General features: G+C 50.0%; 1 protein-coding gene across 2 annotated transcripts in view; it reads right to left on the minus strand.

Moving 5' to 3' along the window:
• Nucleotides 1–6,644: 6,644 nt before the first annotated feature.
• The window catches only part of SLC25A22 (solute carrier family 25 member 22), a 35,698-nt gene continuing 23,602 nt past the window's right edge, over nucleotides 6,645–18,740 (minus strand). For both annotated transcript variants that reach the window (XM_088525829.1, XM_088525830.1), the window contains exons 5-10: nucleotides 14,831–14,921; nucleotides 9,849–9,967; nucleotides 8,567–8,726; nucleotides 8,242–8,396; nucleotides 7,289–7,364; nucleotides 6,645–7,127 (exon numbers count right to left, since the gene is read on the minus strand). In XM_088525829.1, coding sequence (XP_088381955.1) covers nucleotides 6,974–7,127; nucleotides 7,289–7,364; nucleotides 8,242–8,396; nucleotides 8,567–8,726; nucleotides 9,849–9,967; nucleotides 14,831–14,921 — 755 coding nt within the window. In that variant the 3' untranslated portion in view covers nucleotides 6,645–6,973. The remainder of the gene's footprint in view (nucleotides 7,128–7,288; nucleotides 7,365–8,241; nucleotides 8,397–8,566; nucleotides 8,727–9,848; nucleotides 9,968–14,830; nucleotides 14,922–18,740) is intronic.

Genomic DNA, 18,740 nt, shown 5'->3' on the forward strand with positions numbered 1-18,740 from the left:
AATACTTTCTAAGGAATTATTATACTTTCTAGGAAATGAACTCCATGCCCTCACTTTTTTTTTTTTTTTTTTTTTTTTTTTTTTAAAGGCATAATTCCTAGAAAGCAAAATGGCTATGCAATTTGGCTTTCTAGGAATTCTGCTTTATAGGATTTCAGGGGTCATATTCCTAGAAAGTATTCTTAGAAAGTATAATTCCTGGAAGGCAGACTTCCCTAGAAGACATAATTCCTAGGAAGTAAAACAGCCACCCAATTATCTTTTCTAGCAATTTTTGGAAGAGACATCAGATTCCTAGAAAGCATAATTCCCAGAAATCATAATGCCTTAGAAAGCATGAATGCCTGGCAATTACACTTTCTAAGAATCAGCCCCCCCCCCCCCAAAATATTAGAAAGCAGAATTCCTAGAAAGCAAAATGGCGATGCATTCTGCTTTCTAGGAATTCTGCTTTATGGGCTTTCACGGGCCATATTCCTAGAAAGCATAATCCCTGGAAAGTTTAATTTGGGTGGAGATTATCCTTTCTAGAGATGTATTTTTCTAGGAATCTGACCCCCCCCCCAAAAAAAAATCCTAGAAAGCATAATTCCTAGACAGCATAATTGTGTGGCCATTTTGCTTTCTAGGAATTATGCTTTCCAGGATATTGGGGAGGCATTGTGGAGTTTGATTCCTAGAAAGCATACCCCCCCCCCCCCCCCCCGCCGCCGCCCCATGAGGCTTCTAACTTTGTGAACTTTTAGTTTTTCTAGGAATTATGCTTCCTTATTTAATCTATTAATGGAAAAAGAACATGTGGCGTCAGATTCCTAGAAAGCATAATTCCTAGAAAGCAAAATGGCCACCCAATTTATACTTTCTAGGATTTATGCTTTCTAGGAAACTGACTCCAGGGTTTTTTTTGCAATTGGAAACAACAACAACAAAAAACAGAATTCCTAGAAAGCATAATTCCTAAAAAGTATAAAAGGGCAATTTTTGCTTTCCAGGAATTCTGCTTTCTAGGAGTCTGACTCCATTTCCCTCCCCCTCCCCCCCACCAAAAAAAAATCTAGAAAACATAATTCCTAGAAAGCAAGGTGGCCACTCCAATATACTTTCTAGGGAATTAACGCTTTTTTTTTTTTTCTTTTCCCTCCTTCAATAAAAATTCCTAGAAAGCAAAATGACTACCCCCCCCCCAATTATGCTTTCTAGGAAATTGATGTCATGTTCCCTTTTCAAAAAACAACCAAAAAAACAAACAAACAAAAAACATACTTCCTTGAAAGCATAATTCCTAGAAAACAAAAAAAAAATCATCATCCAATTATACTCTCTAAGAATTTTGCTTTCTAGGAATTTGAATCCACTCATTAAAAAAAAAAAAGAAAGAAAAACCTCTTATTATATACCTATATCTATATACAGAGCGAGATATATGTGTGTGTGTGTGTGTGTGTGTGTGTATATGTGTGTACATATATATATATATATATATATATATATATATATATGTATGTGTGTATATATATATATATATATATATATATATATATATATATAAAAATATATGTGTGTGTGTATATACACACAAATATTTTCCCTGGGTGGTTGGAGTGGTAAAGGGGGTGTTTGAGGGGGGCGGGGCAGGGAGGAAGGGGCTGCTTTTTTTTTTTTTTGGTGGTTGTTTTCCAGGAATTTTATTCCTGCTTGCACCTTTTTCCCTGAAAAATTCCTGAACAGCATAATGCCTAGAAAGCAGTATTGCTTGGGGACATGCATGAATGCATGTGCATGCAGACCCTGTTTGTTTTTTTCCTCCTTAATACTGTCTATTTCCTGGCGCTTTCCTTTTTTGCGTTCTTCAATAGTCCCCCAAACTCTTTTATTTGTTTGGCATCTTCTCCCCTCTTTGCTTTTTTCTTTTCTTTTTTTTTTTTTTTCCTGTCAAAGTCTCCACTCCCCTTCCTCCCCGCTATTTTTTTGTTTTGCCTTTTTTTTTTTCCCTCTCTTTATTTTCCTTTGCTAAAAGGACAAAAAAATGGGAGGGGCAGAGTGGGAAGGAAATTCCTAGATTCCTAAGATGAAAGAAACCACCCCTTCCACTTCACTTTCCACCTTTTATTCCATTCTTCTTCTCCTGAAGTGCCTTCCCTGTCTGGGCTCGCCGTTTGCGCTGTGGTATTTTTGTGCTGGTGCTCTAAGGCCTACATTTAAACAGCTTTCCCAGCTTTTTTACCCAGCTTTCCCACCTTGCACAATTGGGCTTTTCTGTCTTACTTCCTATAGAATTTCCTGCTCTTTTTTTTTTTTTTCTTCTGCCTTTCTAGGTAACGCTCCCATTAGTTTCACAGCATTCCTATTTCTTTCTCCCATTTGCTGTCTTCTCCCTTTTGCTTCCTATCATGTTTTTCTTTTATCTCCAAGCTATCATCTCAGCAAGCCCTTCAACACCCCCATAAAAGCACAGTGAAGGCCCAAGAGGTTGTTTTCTTGCTTTATTCGGAGCTCATCTCCCTTCCCGCCCCTCTCCCCAGCTGCTCTCCCAGTTTCTCAGGGTGTGCGCTCGGTGCCCCGGCCTCTTTCCTTGCTGCCTTCCATGTCTCACCCCTGCATGCTTGGAGGACATTCCCATAATGCTCCAACCGCAGCCTGTCCCTGTTCCATGCTCTGGGCATCCTCCTCCTCCTGCCTGAGTTTTACCAGCACCTCCTCCTTCGCTGGTGCAGGGCTCCTGCCCCCTTTGCTTGACACATAGGAGCCTGCAACACGTTTGAGCTTAGAGGAGATGATGCATGAATATCAACTAGTTCTCTTGGACCCCTCTTCCAGGACCCTATCCTATCCCATAGGATTCTTCCAAGAAAGTCTCTGAAGAGGCCAGAGTTTGCTCTCCTGTGTTGGGACCCTACTTCTCGCCCTCCTTGCAAGGTCTGCCCTCCACCACGTCACGGTCACTGCTGCCAAGGCTGTCCCCAGCTCCTCTCCCACCCACCCTTCCTTGGTTGGCAGCACAGGGGCCAGCAGCGCACGTCTCCTCGGTGGCTCCTGTGTCGGGACGCAACCACCCACAGCAGCGTCACCCCAGGCATCCTGCCCTCTCATTCTTACCCAGAGACTCTTGACCCACTCACCATCCACCCCATGGCAGAACTCAGTCCAGTCGCTCACTCACTGCCCTCCTCACTCCTCACCTTCCTGTCCTGTTCTTCTAAATAGCCCCAGGCCGCCCCGGCAGCGCTCCAGTCCTGCGAGCTATCCCACCAACTCTCCCTAATCGCAAGGCGATCATGGCCCTGCAGCAGCACACAGCTCTCTGACCCTCTTTATTCCCCATGTTGTGTGCGTTTGTGTAGTGGCACTTCAGAGGTATTCAAGCATGCCAACTGCAGAGTTTTTATAACTCTCCCTTTCCCCCATCTCCCTTAGTTTTCCCCCTCGTTACTACGTTGGCCATCCTGTTGGCAAAGACACATGTTCCCTTTAGTGAGGTGGTTCATATCTCTCCCACTCACTTGTTGATCTTCCAGTAAGGTCCCATGATCCTAGAAATCAAAACCCTGTGGCCAAGATGAACAGTGCATCCATTCTTTACTTGGAGTATCCCTTTCCTTCTCCTCCAGCCTTATCCCTCACTGGCAGAACTGAGTAGAGCACAACCCAGCCCCGCAGGTCCCTCATACCATCCCCAGAGCTCTGAAATTCCGCATGATACTTCCCAAGTTGCCCTCGGCACTATTGCCTCCATCCCCTGCAGCCTGGAGTCCACCACAACCCATTGCTTCTTCCTTGTGTTCCTGCGTGGCACGGGATCCATCAGCCCAGTAGCTTCATCCAAAGCCACAGTGAGATTCTCCTCAGTGTGCAGGGCACTGAATCTGTTCCTCAAATGCAGCTCTTCAGGATGAGCAAGAGCCCTTCTCCTTGCACTGGAAGCAGTGAGGTTCCAGCCTTCACCTTCTGCAGTGCTATGGTTGACTGTTCCACATGGTATGGAGCCCCCCGGCATCTCCACTGCCATGGGAAGCTGGACTTGGAGCTGTCCTCTCCCTTGCTCACCTTGGCTGCCATGTGGCCCGCTCCCCTCCTCCTGACGCCTTTACCTGGTGACGCAGCTCAGCAGCTGCAGCGCACTGGTGGGAAAGCCGCCCGGCAGCCCCGCAGCACGGAGGGACCCCAGCACTGCCTGCAGCCGAGACCTGCAGGGCTGTCCCCACTGCCACGTCTGTGTGGGTGGAAGCCTCGATGGCTGCTGGAGAGCGCGTGCTGCGGCAGGGCACACAGCCCCACACGGCACGGCAGGGCACACAGCCCCACGCAGCATGGCAGGGCACAGCCCCCGCGGCACGGCAGGGAGCACAGCCCCACATGGCACGGCAGGGAGCACAGCCTATGTAGCACGGCAGGGCACAGCCCCCGCGGCACGGCAGGGCACACAGGCCCACGCGGCACGGCAGGGCGCACAGCCCCACGCGGCACGGCAGGGCGCACAGCCCCACGCGGCACGGCACGGCCACGCTGCAGGAGGGGAGAGGCAGGTCCTCGCTTCGCACAAACTGGCCTGTGCTTGCTGTGCCCTGCGCCTGGCTCTTGCACAGCCTCTCCCCAGCACTAACAAGGTGCTTCACTCGCTCTAAACAAGGTCAGCTGGAGCAAAAGCACCAACTCCCCCTGCTCAGGGGCCACCAGTGCGGCCTGCGGTGGCTGCGCCTCGCTGCATCTCCCTGCAGAGGCTGAGCCTCCCGCAGCTTGCCCTGCCTGCTGCAGCCAGCAGCCTCTGCTCCTCACAGGGGCCCTAGAGAGCTGCCCCACAGCTCCCACAGCCCCACAGCACAGCCACAGCCTGGGCAAAGCGCTCACTGCCTCCGTGGGCCGCGCTCAGCCACAAGGGCAGCACCAGGCAGAGGGTGCCCCCCGCACTGCTGCTCCCACCTGCAGCAACGGGCGCCACGATACAACCCCAGGGCCAGAGCACATGAGGCCACATGGAAAAAAACATATTGTCCTTCAGGGGCCTTCTTTGTAAATCACAAAACAGTAACTCTGCTATTAAAAAAAAAACAAAAGGAAAAGAAAAAGGCACCTTAAGAAAACACTTTCTTTTAATCCACCCAAGGAGATCAAGAGCAGCATCACAGCACTACACACGTCACAGAGGGCCGGCCGGACCGGAGCGCGGTGCTGCGCAGGTTCCTCCCCAGATTCACACTAGAGTCGTTCAGAAAAGAAAGAAAAAAAAAACGAAAAGGAAGGAGATTCACATAAGCCAAGTGACAAGTTACAAACCAGCCACACAACAGCTTCTTCTAAGACAAAAGGGACGTATTTAGGAAGAAGGTCCTCAACATACAGGTTTTGAAATTAAAAAATACCCCAATATGTTGAAACAGGTTTTTTTCCACATTAAAAACACTGATTTCTTTTTAAATTAATTTAAAATACACATCTGAAACACAAACACCAAACAAGTGAAGAGAAGAAGGAATGAAAGTGAGTTTGACCAGTTTAATTGAAACACCAAAGTTGGGTGGATTGCACTGAATGGAATAAATAATAGAGATGGCCCCGCTGGGTTTGTAGATCTCACACTTAGGATAATTTAAACTAGATTAACACTATAGCCGAAGAAAGTACTTAATGAGGAATTTCTTCAACAAGTGATTTTTTTTTTTAGCTGGCCAACATCCCTTTGACAGAAGGGGTGTATTTGCCCCTGCCACCCAACCCAACCGTCACTACTGAGGAGCGAGCAGGATGCTGCGTCTCGGCAGCCTGGAGGACTCACTCCTGCAACTGCACATTCGCAAGCGGCTCCTTGCTTGGGGTGCAGGAATCCTCCGGCCTTGTTGCTACCAGACAGCTCTGAATGCCCAGTCCAACGTTAAAGCAAAACCAGACCCAGCCCACGCAAGCTGACAGCAACACCGGAGCATTTCCTGCGTCTCTGCGGCTTTCGGGCCCGGGATGGCTCCCCCAGCTGCGCTCCTCTTCCCTTCCCTCCCTGCGAGCGGGGCAGCGAGCGCAGCGAGACGACGGAGCCATCGGGGGCCAGGACAGAAGACGCAGCCAACCGTACGCCACTGTGACAACCGCTTTCTGCCTCTGGGCTGGGCAGGCGCAGAAGGAATGTTAGTGGTTTCTTTTTGTTTGGTTTCCCACATCCTACACCCCCATTATTTAAAAAAAAAGAAAAAAAAAAAAAAAGGTTGATCCCAAGTTCCTCCCTCTCCTGCCCATAGCTGAGCAGTGAAGCACCACGGGACACTCAGGGGTCCTACCGACATGGTCCCTGCACGGCAGCCACCTCATCTCTGCACCTCACCTGGACGTGCCCGTGATACCTAGCTAGGAGGGAAATCCCTTTGCTTTAAAACAACAGTAATCACAGAAACACAGCACTGTCCTCCTCCCCTGCCTCTCATCTCCACAGAGGTCACCTAAGTCCAGCTCATCTTCGAGTGAGGGAGCAAGAAGGGGTGAAGGTTTCTGGGCCAAGGAACTTAGCCAGGTCTCACTCCCTGGGCGACGTGGGGCCTCCCTCGGTGAGCGCCCCACAACCCAGCACTGCTAAGGGGGCAAGTTCTTGGACTGCAGATAACCCCGGGGAAGGCAAGAGGGCTGAGACGGAGAGAGCTCAGGTTCTTTCCTTCCCATCTCTCTTCCCTGCCAAGGCTGGGAGGAGATCTCTGGGGTTGCAAGCCCAGTCTGTGCTTACTAGTGTCCTCAAGAATGACAGTTAAAAAAAAAAAAAAAAAAGATATGCAGAAGTAGGTATTGTCCTTGGGAGGAACGGGAGGGGGCTGGCTCCAGCTGGGGACAGAGAAGGGACCCTCTCCCTTCCCGCCTTGGCTCGTCTGGAGACCACGTCCCCTCGGCGTTCCCGTGCAAACCCTTTGTGCTGTTGCTCTGACACCAATCGACACGATGACGGACACGGGGATGGCCTCGGCGCGGCAGCAGGCGGGCAGGCGCACGTGGGCGGCCAGGGCTAGGCCCGGTGCTTCGGGAGCAGGTCCAGGAGGAACTCTGCGATGCCGATGAAGTAGACGACCTGCGCGATGCCAAAGAGCGGAGCGATGACCAGGGCTCGGCAGTACGCCCCTTTGAAGAAGGCCGAGGGTCCTTCCTTCTCCCAGATCTTCCTGCAAAGAGACAGCACCGGCAGCTCAGCATCCAGCCCACCCCTCTACACATAGGTGAACCTCTGTATTTAGATACATTCATGAACAGGCAAGAGGCCTGCAGCAGGCAGCAGCAGAGGCTGAACACGAGATGTGCCGACCTGCTTCGTGCAGAGTCTTACTTGGTGCAGTCCAGGATTCCCGAGTACGTGTCCTCATTGACGCCTCTCTGCAAGGACTGCAGCCGCGTCTTGATCACTAGGGAGAGAGAGGCAGCGGTGAGCAGTGGGTCCGGCCTCCCACCACAGGCAGGGGCTGCTGGGCACCCTCTTCAGCAGGCGAGGGCCACCTGGGAGTGATGCCTGGACATGCAGTCACATTGCCATCCTCAGCAATGCAGATGGCAATGGTTATCAGCGAAACAGGAAAGCAACCGATTTCTTTACAAATGGATAAAGAACACAACCACCCCAAACTAACCAATCTCTCTCTGACAACTCAATCAAGGCTTTGAGGCTGATCTAGCTTTAAGCACTTCCAAAAAGGCAGGTATCTTTGCACAGAGTAGACGCTGATTTTCAAATGCTAAAGCCTTTCCAGGAAAGCAGCTTGAATGATCTAGAATACAAACAGTTGGTGCTGCTCCTGAACTTCTTCACACCTTGAAAGAGAAGCACAGGGACAGAGAAGTTACTTTCTTGGGGCTTTCACAGCAAGAACACCAAGTGGTGATATTTAAGGTAGCTGCTGCAGAATAGAAAACCTAGCCACAGCTCTGAGGCTCCCCCAATTGTAGGTGAACTTTTGTGCATATGTAAACACTCCACATATGATCACTCCACACACCAACATGCCCTTTTTAGAGGTGTGTTCACAGCCATCCCTGGTGCCCGACATGGGCTTCACCCCTGCCTGACTTGCTTAGTGAAGACCACAGGTATATCTGTAAGCAGTGTTTGAAGCTAAAGCTCAGCCAGAGGCAATACTTCCGGGCTGGGGGAAGCTCAAGGCCAAGCTCCTGTCCTGCACATCCCCGTGTGCTGCCAAGAGGCTGGCATGGCCACCCTCCTCACCCAGCCCAGAGAGGCGCGTTGGCTGCCGCCGCGCGGTGCTGGGCCGCTGGCACAGGACTCACCGTCGCATGGGTTCACGGCCACGGCTGCTGTACTGCCGGCCACGCAGCCCGACAGGAAGGACACGTAGAATGGAGCCTTCACGTCAGGGTCCTTCTGGCCCAGCTTGTTCAGGTTTGCAAACAGCGGGAAGTAAACGATGGAAAAGGGGACATCTCTGCAGAGCGGGCAGAAGAAGGAGAGAGGACAAGATGAGCGAAGCCAGCACGTGACGTGCACACAAAATAAAGCCAGAGCCAGACCCCATCAAGTCCTTCTCACCCTCACTCCCCTGGGTGCTCAGTCCCCAAGGGCGCTCGGCGGCGCTGGGCCCTGGCACTGTCCTACCTGAGCAACGTGGCTCCCAGGCCCTTGTAGAGCCCCGCGACGCCTTTGCTGCGCAGCAGCTCCCTGGTGATCTGCGTGGCGGTGGTGCGTGCTTCCACCACGGGCTCCGCTGCGCCTGCCGGGGCCGACAGCTGGGCTGCCATCAGCTTCTTCTGCGCCGCTGCAGAGCAGATGGAGAGCGCAGGTCAGCAAGGTGCTCTCCCTGCCTGGCGCCCGGCACGGGGACACAAGAGAAACACCCATGGCACAGGCCAAGGCCAACCACGGGCCCTGCCAGCTGTCATCACTCAGCCAGGTAGCGTGTTCCATGCCCAGAGCTGGCTGTTACACACCACAGCTATACCCTCCTACCTGGAAATTTTTACCAAGAAGGGGTTGTCTCTGCGGGGTGGAAAACAGCTGCCACAATTAGGCATTAAAAAGAGGATGTGCTTCCTGAACTCAGCAGGAAAAGCTAAAGATGCCCATAAATAAGGGAGCTAAAACACTTCTTTAGTCCCTTCCCTCAGAAACAACCAATAACTCAGGTTGTTCCTCAGTTGCACCAGAGACCCTGGACTTGCACACAAGAGCTGGTTTCTCCCAGGAGCCTATCAGATTCTGATGTATTTCTGCTCTTTGGCCAGAAGATGGAGAACACATCAACCTGTAGCGATGCTCCGGCTGCTGCAGGGACACAGCAGTTCCTTTGCCACGCACAGAACAGGCTGCTACCAGCAGCAACAACCTCTTTTGAACCCTCAAACCACGGCTTAATTCCTTCAAACGTTTCAAAATAATACACACAAAGAGGATAAGAACTGCATTAAAAACTGCAAAGGGAGGAAAGAAAAGCGAATCTGTGATTATTCAGGAATGCCACATCAGAGGAGGGATTAGAGGGCAAATTGGCCTGTTTGCCAGAGTTTTGGCAGGGCCACCAACAAAGTATCTAATCCCTTCTGGACTATGCGTAGTTGAATTTTAATCATTCACAAGCTGAATACGCAGTTGTCTCTTCCAGCTCTTTTTCCCCTCTATCACCAGCATTTGCTACTTCACTCGCTAAGCCTATTGCTTGGAGCAAAAATCACCTTTGGCAACCAGAAGAGTCTCCTTGTAAGGCCAGGTGAGCAAAGGGAGGGGAGACAAGCTGGGAAGGGAAGGAGAAACTTCTGCCACAGCTTGAGACACCTCTGACTTGGGGTGCACAGGAGAAAAAAAGGAGGGTTGTTTTCTCTTTAATGCTCATTCCCACTTCTTCTGCCCGAACAACACATGAGAGAAGAGGAGCGAAACAAACCGATTCGTCCCGCGTCCTGCAGCTGGATTTTGAGCATCTCCATGGGGGTGGTGACAATCACCTGGCAGGTGCCAGCACCGCAGCCTGCCAGCATCTCCCGCAGCAGTGTCAACTTTTTCCTGCCCGAGAAAAGAAAGACGAGAACGGGAGTCAGTTGGAGGTGGCAGCCTGGACCTGAAGACCTCAGGCATCCCCTTCCTTCCTTTCCCCTTTTTTATTTTTGGCACCACTTTTCAGCTTTGGGCATCTCCTGCCTTCCTGCCCAGCAGGGCAGGGCTTGCCAGAGGCACATCTTGCACCCCAAAACAGTCACTGACAGCTACCACCTGCAGTGCTGCTGCTTGCTTGCTGAGCCGGCACAGTCACAGATGGGATTCACACAGGGAACTGCAGGCGCAAGTGCTCAGTAGGACTCAATTTTGGGGAGTTAGTGAGCTCTCACTCAGCAAGAAAACCAACTCACTACTGTCTCAAAATAAACCATAAAAGCTATCACAAGCAAGCATCTTCATAAAGCTGCTGTCAACGTTTTGGGACTCAGATTGCTTTGCTCTTAAAAAAAAAAAAAAAAGTGTATTTAATCACCCAGCCAGAGGGTAACCTCCTCTTTCTTTCTGCTTCGGATGCAATGCTCGCAAAGGTGCTATTTCCAGTCCTCCCACTGCTGCAGCAGAACTTCCCCTGACGCTCCTCCGCGCACGGCTGCAAGGGCGCGCGTGCCCCTCGCAGGGTGGCCGCCGTCCGCCCGCGCTCGGCCCCGCGCGCCAGCTGGGCTCCCCGCCTGCCTCCGCGCCGGGAGCCGAGCAGGGATTAGAGGTGCAAAGCCACGGCGGGGATTACCGGGGGCTAAACATAGCGCTTGCCTCCGCGACCGCCTCAGTATCAGAAAGATGCGAGGCGTTTTAAGATGGTTCCTCTCTAGATGACAGGAAGGGTTGAAATATTAGCACGACGCAGGCCTTATCCTGAAGGGCTGGAAAACTGGCACATCTCGAGTGACTTTAAAAGGTACAGGACCGGCAGGGCGCCGGAGCTACGAGCGCAGCCACTGTCCTTTATCACTGTCCTTTAGCGCAGCAAAGAGAGTATTTAATATAAAAAAAGATACATTTACAACAGTTCCAAGCTCTGCGGTGGTCAAAACCTTTCATTCAGCTTCCTTAACTGATTTGTAATTAGGTTCCTAATGGGAAGGGGGAAAAGATTCATATTGCATTGGAATTGAAATTCAAACTAGAGAAGAAAAATAGGACAAGGCAGAGAGAATCCAAGGAAAAGACCCAAAGATTTATGGAGATTTTCCCAAGAGCAATGCATCCATCTAGAGCTAGGACCTTTGCAGGCACAGATATATTAATGTCAAACAGGAGCAGAGCAGGATTTTTGTAAAAGCTTCTGAAAAATGTTGACCCCAAGAACTGCCTGTGCTTGAGGAGGGACAAAAACCTGCTGCTCTGGATCAGGCAGATTAGGCAGCACATATGGTGAGTTTGCCTAAGGAATCTTCCCTACAAAGCTGTATGTTCATATCTGCACATCTGCATTGTAAAAGGCAACCAGGTAAGTGTCCCCCAGCCCCTGTGCAAGGCTGCCCATGGTGCTACCCTAGAGACCTCCATCCTTGGCTTGCTCGCTTATCAGATGGCCGCTGCCTCGGGCTGCTCCAACCAGCAAGCTGTGGGAGGCTCCTGGAGAGTCTGGGGCCAAGGAGCCACCTGGGTGATACTAATTTCAGGAGCAGGCCTTCGATACGCATGTGGGGCTGACATGCTGCAGAGCAGGGCAGCCCAGCGGTGGCCGGGCAGGGACACGCTCACCAAGCGTCCCTCAGGCAGCACTGGATCCTCCTACCACTCACAGTGGGTCAGAGACAAGTTACCAGCATTAAAGGAGTGTCTGGGCATCCCCTGCGCTGGGATCAGGGCTATTTCTCTTTTCAGAGGAAAGCAGGGAAGCCGGGGGGAGGTTGAAACTTGCTGGTATCAGCAAAGAAACAATGCAAAAGTGCTGGTCTTGCTAGGAGCGGGGCTGCAGAGTCAGCAGAGTATCAGCCTTTGCTCCTGAACAGCAAACAAAATGAAGGTCAAGACTAAAGAGGGCAGAAGAGGTGAGGAAATTGCCACAGTAACGCACCTCGGAGGGGAGTGGCAGGAAGTCATCCAAGGACCTTGGGGATCTCTTAAGAACTAGAACTTTATTTTAAAAGCAAGCCATGAGACGCTTTTCACTGCATCCAAGACAGTTAACCAAAAACCTGAAGAGGCAACAAAACTTGGCAAATCCAAGAGCTGACCAGCACTCAATACTTTAGATATAAACCTGAAACTGTGTAGGACCCTTTAAAGGAACCACCTCTTAGGAAAAGTGTCAGGCAGGATGGGGCACAAGCACCCCAGGAATGAGGACCAGCACCAAGACTCCTGTGCAGGTCACCTCTTCTGCTTTACTGCTCTGGGAGCTGCAAAGACCATCAAGCCAAAGTAATCGCAGGACCATGCTAGGCTAATGCCTTTTCCAGTCAATGACAAGGGGTATCCCTTTTCTCTTTTTGGTATCTCAAGTTTTCCTCCGTGGCTCAGCAAAGTGTTGGCACTGCTAAGACGACTCACCAAGGCATCCTCGTTCCAAACTCACTGGAACAGCACACCAGGACCAACACAGTAAGTCTTGTTTCCTTCCAAAACCAGAAGTTCAAAGTAAGTCATCATACTGCTCTTGTCAGTAAACACACAGCCCTGCTGTACCAGGAGGACTGGGAAAGTGCTCTGCGAGGGGGACTGTCCACTCAAGTGGGTTCCAAGGCACAAGAACACTGCATGAACTGAGATAGGGAGGTGAAGGTACCCACAGCAGTACTGAATCCCATGGGAGATCCAGGTACCTCGGGACGCCACCTCCGGGTGCATCCAAAAGCTTGGCCAGGGCAAAGTGAGCTCAGCACAGACCTGTAGAGATAAATTCCAAATTGCTCTTCCAGCAGTTTATAGACTGGAGCTTCCTATGCTGTGACCTTCTGGAAGTGGGATTTCTGCCCTTTTTATTTTTTCTCTAGCAGTTTAAAAAGAGATTCATTTCAACAGAGTTTCTCAAAAGTAAAAAAATAATAATAATAATAATAACAAGGCACACTAGAAGCTGTTGTATAACTTGAGGCTATTTGGGGTCACATTGTATTTGCCACACTCCCTCCTGTTTGTATGTGCTTCTTCCACTTGTATGTGCAGCACAGGCTCAGCAACTTTTAATCAGCAAATACTGATAAAACCTGTGCGTTTTATCAGACAAGGATCTCCAATTCATCTTGGATGTATTTCGAGATAAGCAAGGAGGTTTAGCAATGAAGGTGTTGAAAGTCAAATAGATCTAGGAGACCTGTGCAGGTCTTTGAGCCAGAAAAGCACTGTTGCTGGCTGCAGTCACATCCAGCCTGCAAAGTGCTTTGTTTCTCATTACATCTTGGAGTGCCGTTTTCACCTAGAAATACCTTAAGCTACCTGTCACCACAGCATCATGCAGTACCTGCAGGAGCTTTACTACCAGCATGTAGCTTCTCAGTGGCTGAAGCCTCAGGGCAGCAGTTGCTCCTCAGGGTAGCAGTTGCAGAAGACCAGATGTATCGCAGTGCTGGTCCAGTTTCTTCCACGGGCCAGTCTTTCAACAGAACTGAGGGTACAAGCTTAGCACCCTTTCCTTCTTTTTCCCTGTACAACCTTCTAAGCCCTCATGTTGTAGGTGTTGGCAAAGAACTAGCAGTGCTGCAGTGCTCCTGGCCACGCAGAAGGCCAGGGCCCACTGCACTGTCACTGCTGCAGGGATCGGGGCCAAAGAAGCAAGGAGCAGCGAGGACATCACCACCTCCCACTGTCTGCACGAGTACAGAAGAGACATTATTTGAAGACACAGAAAATGCACAAACAGCTGTGAGCTGCTGAGTCACACAGACATATGTTAGCTGCTGCTTTAAAGGACTACAGAACAAAAGAAGTGAGGTACATGAAAGGCCCAGATCCTCAACCCATGTAAATCACTAAACTCCACTGCCATTGTTGAGCCACTCTGATCGTAACGCCTGAGCCTCATGTGGGATGCTACGGGGAGCCGGAAAAATCAAACAATCATTGCAGAGCTTTATGTTCACAAGGATGCTCTACCCCAGCACTGCTGGTGGCAAGAGTTAGGGTAACCTCCCAAGCCATCTGTTTTCCAGCTGCTAGGGACCAGAGGCAGTGCCTTTGCTAGACTCCTCACTGGCAATCACTGGAAAGAGTTCTTGTTCTGAATGGAAACACAAGTGTCCCCTGAATTATGGAGAAAACACTTTGAGGAAAACAGCATTAGCTATTCATGGTCCAGTTTGGTGCTGCCAAACTAGTCCTCTTCTGTGTCATTTAACTGGTGTGGAAGAGTTCCCATCACCAAACTAAACAGATAATTTAATTCCTTCAGCATTTATGGGCAGATCTGCTACTGAGCAACACTGCAAGTGCCATTTGTCAACACAGATTTGTTCCTGACTTCTTCTCACCTCTCTGAAATAATTTCCATGTTACAAAAACACAAAAGCGTGCTAAGTTTGGATCTACAGAACCTGACTCACCATCTGTTCAAGCTACAATCTCTGAAAAGCCAGGGAGTGCCAAAAAGCACCCAATGGGAAGCTGAGGATGAGGTCCTCCCAGCAGCTGCCTGAGGAGAGAGCAATGCTGTTGGGTTCCTTCTCAAATACTTTGCCTGCAAAGTCTGGATCTCTTAACCTTGGCTTAGATCTAGGGTTATTTTTAGAAGCTTGAAAAAGCTGTCCTACAATGAAGCGCTTTTCACTTCCAGTTTTAGACATCATATCCTTAGCTTGAATGCAATCACCAGCTGAGCGGTTGAAGAATGACTAGCACTCCAGCCAACCCATTTTGCTTTTGCCCTGCCACCTCTCCAGGAGCCAGTGGCCTCAGCCCTGGTGCTGTAGGTCGGCACCTTCTACTCACCCGTCTTTGGAGAGGTGATGCCGGAAGAAGTCATTGGCTGCCAGTTTGATGGCCTTTTCTGGCGTCACTAGGGTCAGGTTCACTGCAGCCCCTAGGGAAGGAAAAGATGAGAAGACCATTGGAGGACAAGAATAAATCACCCGTTGCCTGGATCACTCATGCATTTGTCATAACTCCTGCTCAAAACTGGGGACAAAGATAGATGGGAGCTCCCAATGCACAAAAAAGATTTATAAACACAAAGCATCACTGGAGTTTAATAGGATTTCTACCTCCCAACACTTGTTTTTTTCTGCAAACATCCCCTGACATATTTCAATTCCAGTTGCAAGAGGCTTTCTGTAATTTCTTTAGCTTCACAACTACCAACTCCCACCATTCATATACACATTTCCTTCTCCCACCCAGAGATGCACACCTATGAATTTCAGAGGGATACGGATCAGGATTTCAAGAAAGGAGGGTAAATGGGATTAATAACCAGCCCAGCTCTTTTGGGAATATTTTGTGACGCTGAAAAGCAGAATACACGCCCTCTTCCCTTCTTGCTACTGATCCAGCATTTCCGAAACCACACACTGGTGCTCTAGAACAGCCAGAGCCCTTGAAAGAATTAGATGTCAGGCCAAGTCAAATAGATGCTCTGCAGAGACTTCAGCCAGCTCTACACCAGCCCTGTGGGTTAGGAGACTACCCCTGTGCATCCTCGCTGGGTGTCACTGGCAGAGCCACTTAGTTGGGCTGGTGAGTGCCTTTTTGTCCATTCCAAGCTGCAGCATGTGCAAATTCCCTCAGAGAGGCCCAGCCTCGGATGGCCGTTCACTGGGGACAGGACATAAACAAGCCCTCGCTACCACCTCCCACAGAGGTGCCATTTTGCCAAGAGCAGCGAAAGGCAAATCCCCACATTGTGCCTGCCACAATGAAAGGCTGCGTGGTCCGCTCAGGGTGGCATTAGTGAAACACGAGGGCTTGCACACCAAATGAACAGCCATGTCTTTGGGAAAACAAGAAGGGAAAGAACAAAATCAAAAAAAAAAAATCCCCACAGCTGCTACTCTAACATCCGCTGAAAGAAAGAAAGAAAGGAAAAAAGCAAGCAAGAAAGGGAAGCGAGCAGTATGCTTCCACGTGCTGACGTCCTCCATCAACCGAGGGCTTTCACATCCATTTTTTTCCTCCAATTGCAAATAAAGTGGAAGGGTGAAAAAAAAAAAAACCCGCTGTGTACACATAAAAAATAACGAACCTGGGTTTTCTCCTACATCTTTGATATTTTCTGCAAAGCTGCTTAGCAGAGAATGGATAATCCCTGTCCTCAATAATCCATAACAGCTTCAACTCACTGGAGGAAGAGAAATTAGATACTTCAGCTGTTGTCTGTGCACCTTCCGAAGTGTTTTCTACCATTTTAGAAACCTTTAGCTCTTAAAATTCTAGCTATGATAATAAATATATTTCCCTAATGAAAACTAACCTCAGTCTATAGGCAAAGCTGTATATATCTAAAGGAGTGGCAGATGGGGTCAGAAACGAAACAAAGTCAGGAAAGCTGGAGAGCAGTGGCACAAGGCAGCAGCCAAGCTCTTGGGGGCGGCTCGCTCATGGTTGCGTTTCTCTCTTTCGGTTGGGTTTAGTGTTTGCAGAAGTCAGAGCGCCCTGGGTGCTCAACCGACATGCTTGGAGACCGCAGCCCCCAGCTGGGGAGAGAAACTATGCACAGACAAGCGCTGTGGGGCAGAGCCGCTGCCTTTGCCAGGCGGGAAAGGAGCACTGGTGGAACTGGCGCGCTGCAGGCATGACTCCCCTGGCTATCAGCAGGGTACACCGAAGCCTGAAAAACTCTGCATGACCCCAGCAGTCCCGGATACTTTTGGCAGACAGCGTGTGAACTGGAGGATGACGTGGCAGGTATTATTAGCAACGCGTTATGAGTGTATATGGGGCATGCTGCAGCTGAGCAGCAAAGTGCATTTGCCCTTAGTCCTTTGGCTCCTGCACAGCTAGGCACAAGGGCTGCAGCACAGCGTGTGCCTGCGGAGCACGTGCGCCTTCCCGGCCCGTGGGTGGACGGCAGCAGAGTGGAGGGGATGCTCCCGCTCTCCCAGACACCCCTCCGCTGGTGTCCATGCAGCACAGCGAGCCACAAGCAACCGCAAATTCATTTGCTTGGCACCACATCTGATGGCAGCACAGAGACGTTGTTTGAGCACAAGTGGGGTACGCAGTACTGCCCTGCTCTGAGACATGGCTTCTACCTAGATATTATGAGAAAACTGTTGAAAAGCCTCTCCTCCTACCAAAAAAAAAAAAAAAAGGAGCACCCGTAACTTTTGGGAAAGAGCTTGAGAGCAATGTTGGGATGGCCTTACACACTGTGCAGCTTACTGTGCACAGGGAGTGGTATGCCCACCTGCACTCTGTAATATATCATGAGAGAAGAGAAGCAGCCCAGAAACTCAGGTCTCCCTCCTGACGGCACCAGAAGCTTTCACTTGTGCTTTAAAGAGACCCAGAGTCACGCCCTGGGAATGGCTGGGCCTGGATAGACACCCTTTCTCCTCTGACAGATCCTTGGGCTCTGTGGTAGGGATGACTGATGTCCACAAAAGAGCTGGAACTCCTCGCAAAAGCCCTATCCAAACCCAGCTCCCCCTTCAAGAGGGAATCCAAAGTGACAAGCAGGTTTAAGCTGACACTAATCACAGAGTGGCGGCTTCGTTCCTCACTAAAAACACAGCAGCAGCCAGCTTCTGGGAAAAAACAAGGGAGAAAACAGCACAGTTGACTCTGGGGTGGAGTCTGCCACGCTGCTCCCCAGGCTTATTCGCCCTGTGTGCTCCCAGGAGGCTGGCAGAGCAGCCAGTCCATCCCCAGTGCTCACCCCACTTCCCCGAAACGCCCCCCAGCAAACTGGGCAGGGGAAGCTGCCTCAGCGGCCAGCGCTCCCACGAGAGCCGGCCCCAGCGGCCGAGCCCCCATGGAAGTGCTGGCAGGAGCCGCTGCCAGCGGCATCGCTCCCGCAGCTCCTGTCTCCTGCTTGAAAAGAAGCGGCACCCATTGAATCATTGTTCTTTAATCTGACTTTCTCAAGGAATGAACGCCACAAATAATGCTATCTGAACCCTGCAAGATAAAAACTGTGTGTTCAGGCAGTTGTATACCGATACATAAAAAGAGCCAGAGGCCGAGTGTTAGATAAACCAGCTGGACTCCTGCTGAAGGCCAAGAAGGTTTTCCATGTTTTCAGTTACTAGGTGAAGAGTCAGAATTTGGCCTGCTCTTTTTCTCTCTTCCAAACCTTTACGAAATTCCCAGGACCTTGTGTATATACTTGGCAAGGTGTCACATTAACTGAGGAACTCCTTACTGCAAGAGGCAGTAAGGGACCAGATTTATTGCAGGTTAAAGCACAATGCGAAAGTAGCTGGAAATCCAGCATGAGCCATGAGTCCTGATATTTTTTTTTTAATTTTGTCAACCCCAAGGGAATTTTGCTTGTAGAAAGATTTTTTTTTCCTTCTTTCCTTTTTTCCTCTTCTTTTTTTTTTCCCCTCCGTCCCCCACAAAGTAGCCTGTCTTTATACTTGCACAAAGCCTTGAGGTATGCTTGAACTAGCCAAATTTAGAGACAAGTTACCGCCCAGACAGGGCAGCAGGCCTAACCACGCTGGTGCTTCACATAGGCTTGGGCATGAATTCAATTACCTACCACTAAGTGCAGCACACTGCAAGCTTTTCTACTGCCCCTCTGACAAAAATTAGCATGTCCAGGATAGGAGAAACACACACACACACACACTCAGAACAAGGGCCAGCAGCTTTGTTTAAACTGTCATCAAAATTGAGCTCAATCAAACTGCAACGTTTATCACCAAAACAGCCATGCGGAGGACTCAAGCCTTTGATG

The sequence above is a fragment of the Tinamus guttatus genome, unplaced genomic scaffold (genome assembly GCF_059628265.1).
Source record: "Tinamus guttatus ecotype Peru unplaced genomic scaffold, ASM5962826v1 Tinamus_guttatus_pri_ptg000240l, whole genome shotgun sequence".
Taxonomy (NCBI): domain Eukaryota; kingdom Metazoa; phylum Chordata; class Aves; order Tinamiformes; family Tinamidae; genus Tinamus; species Tinamus guttatus.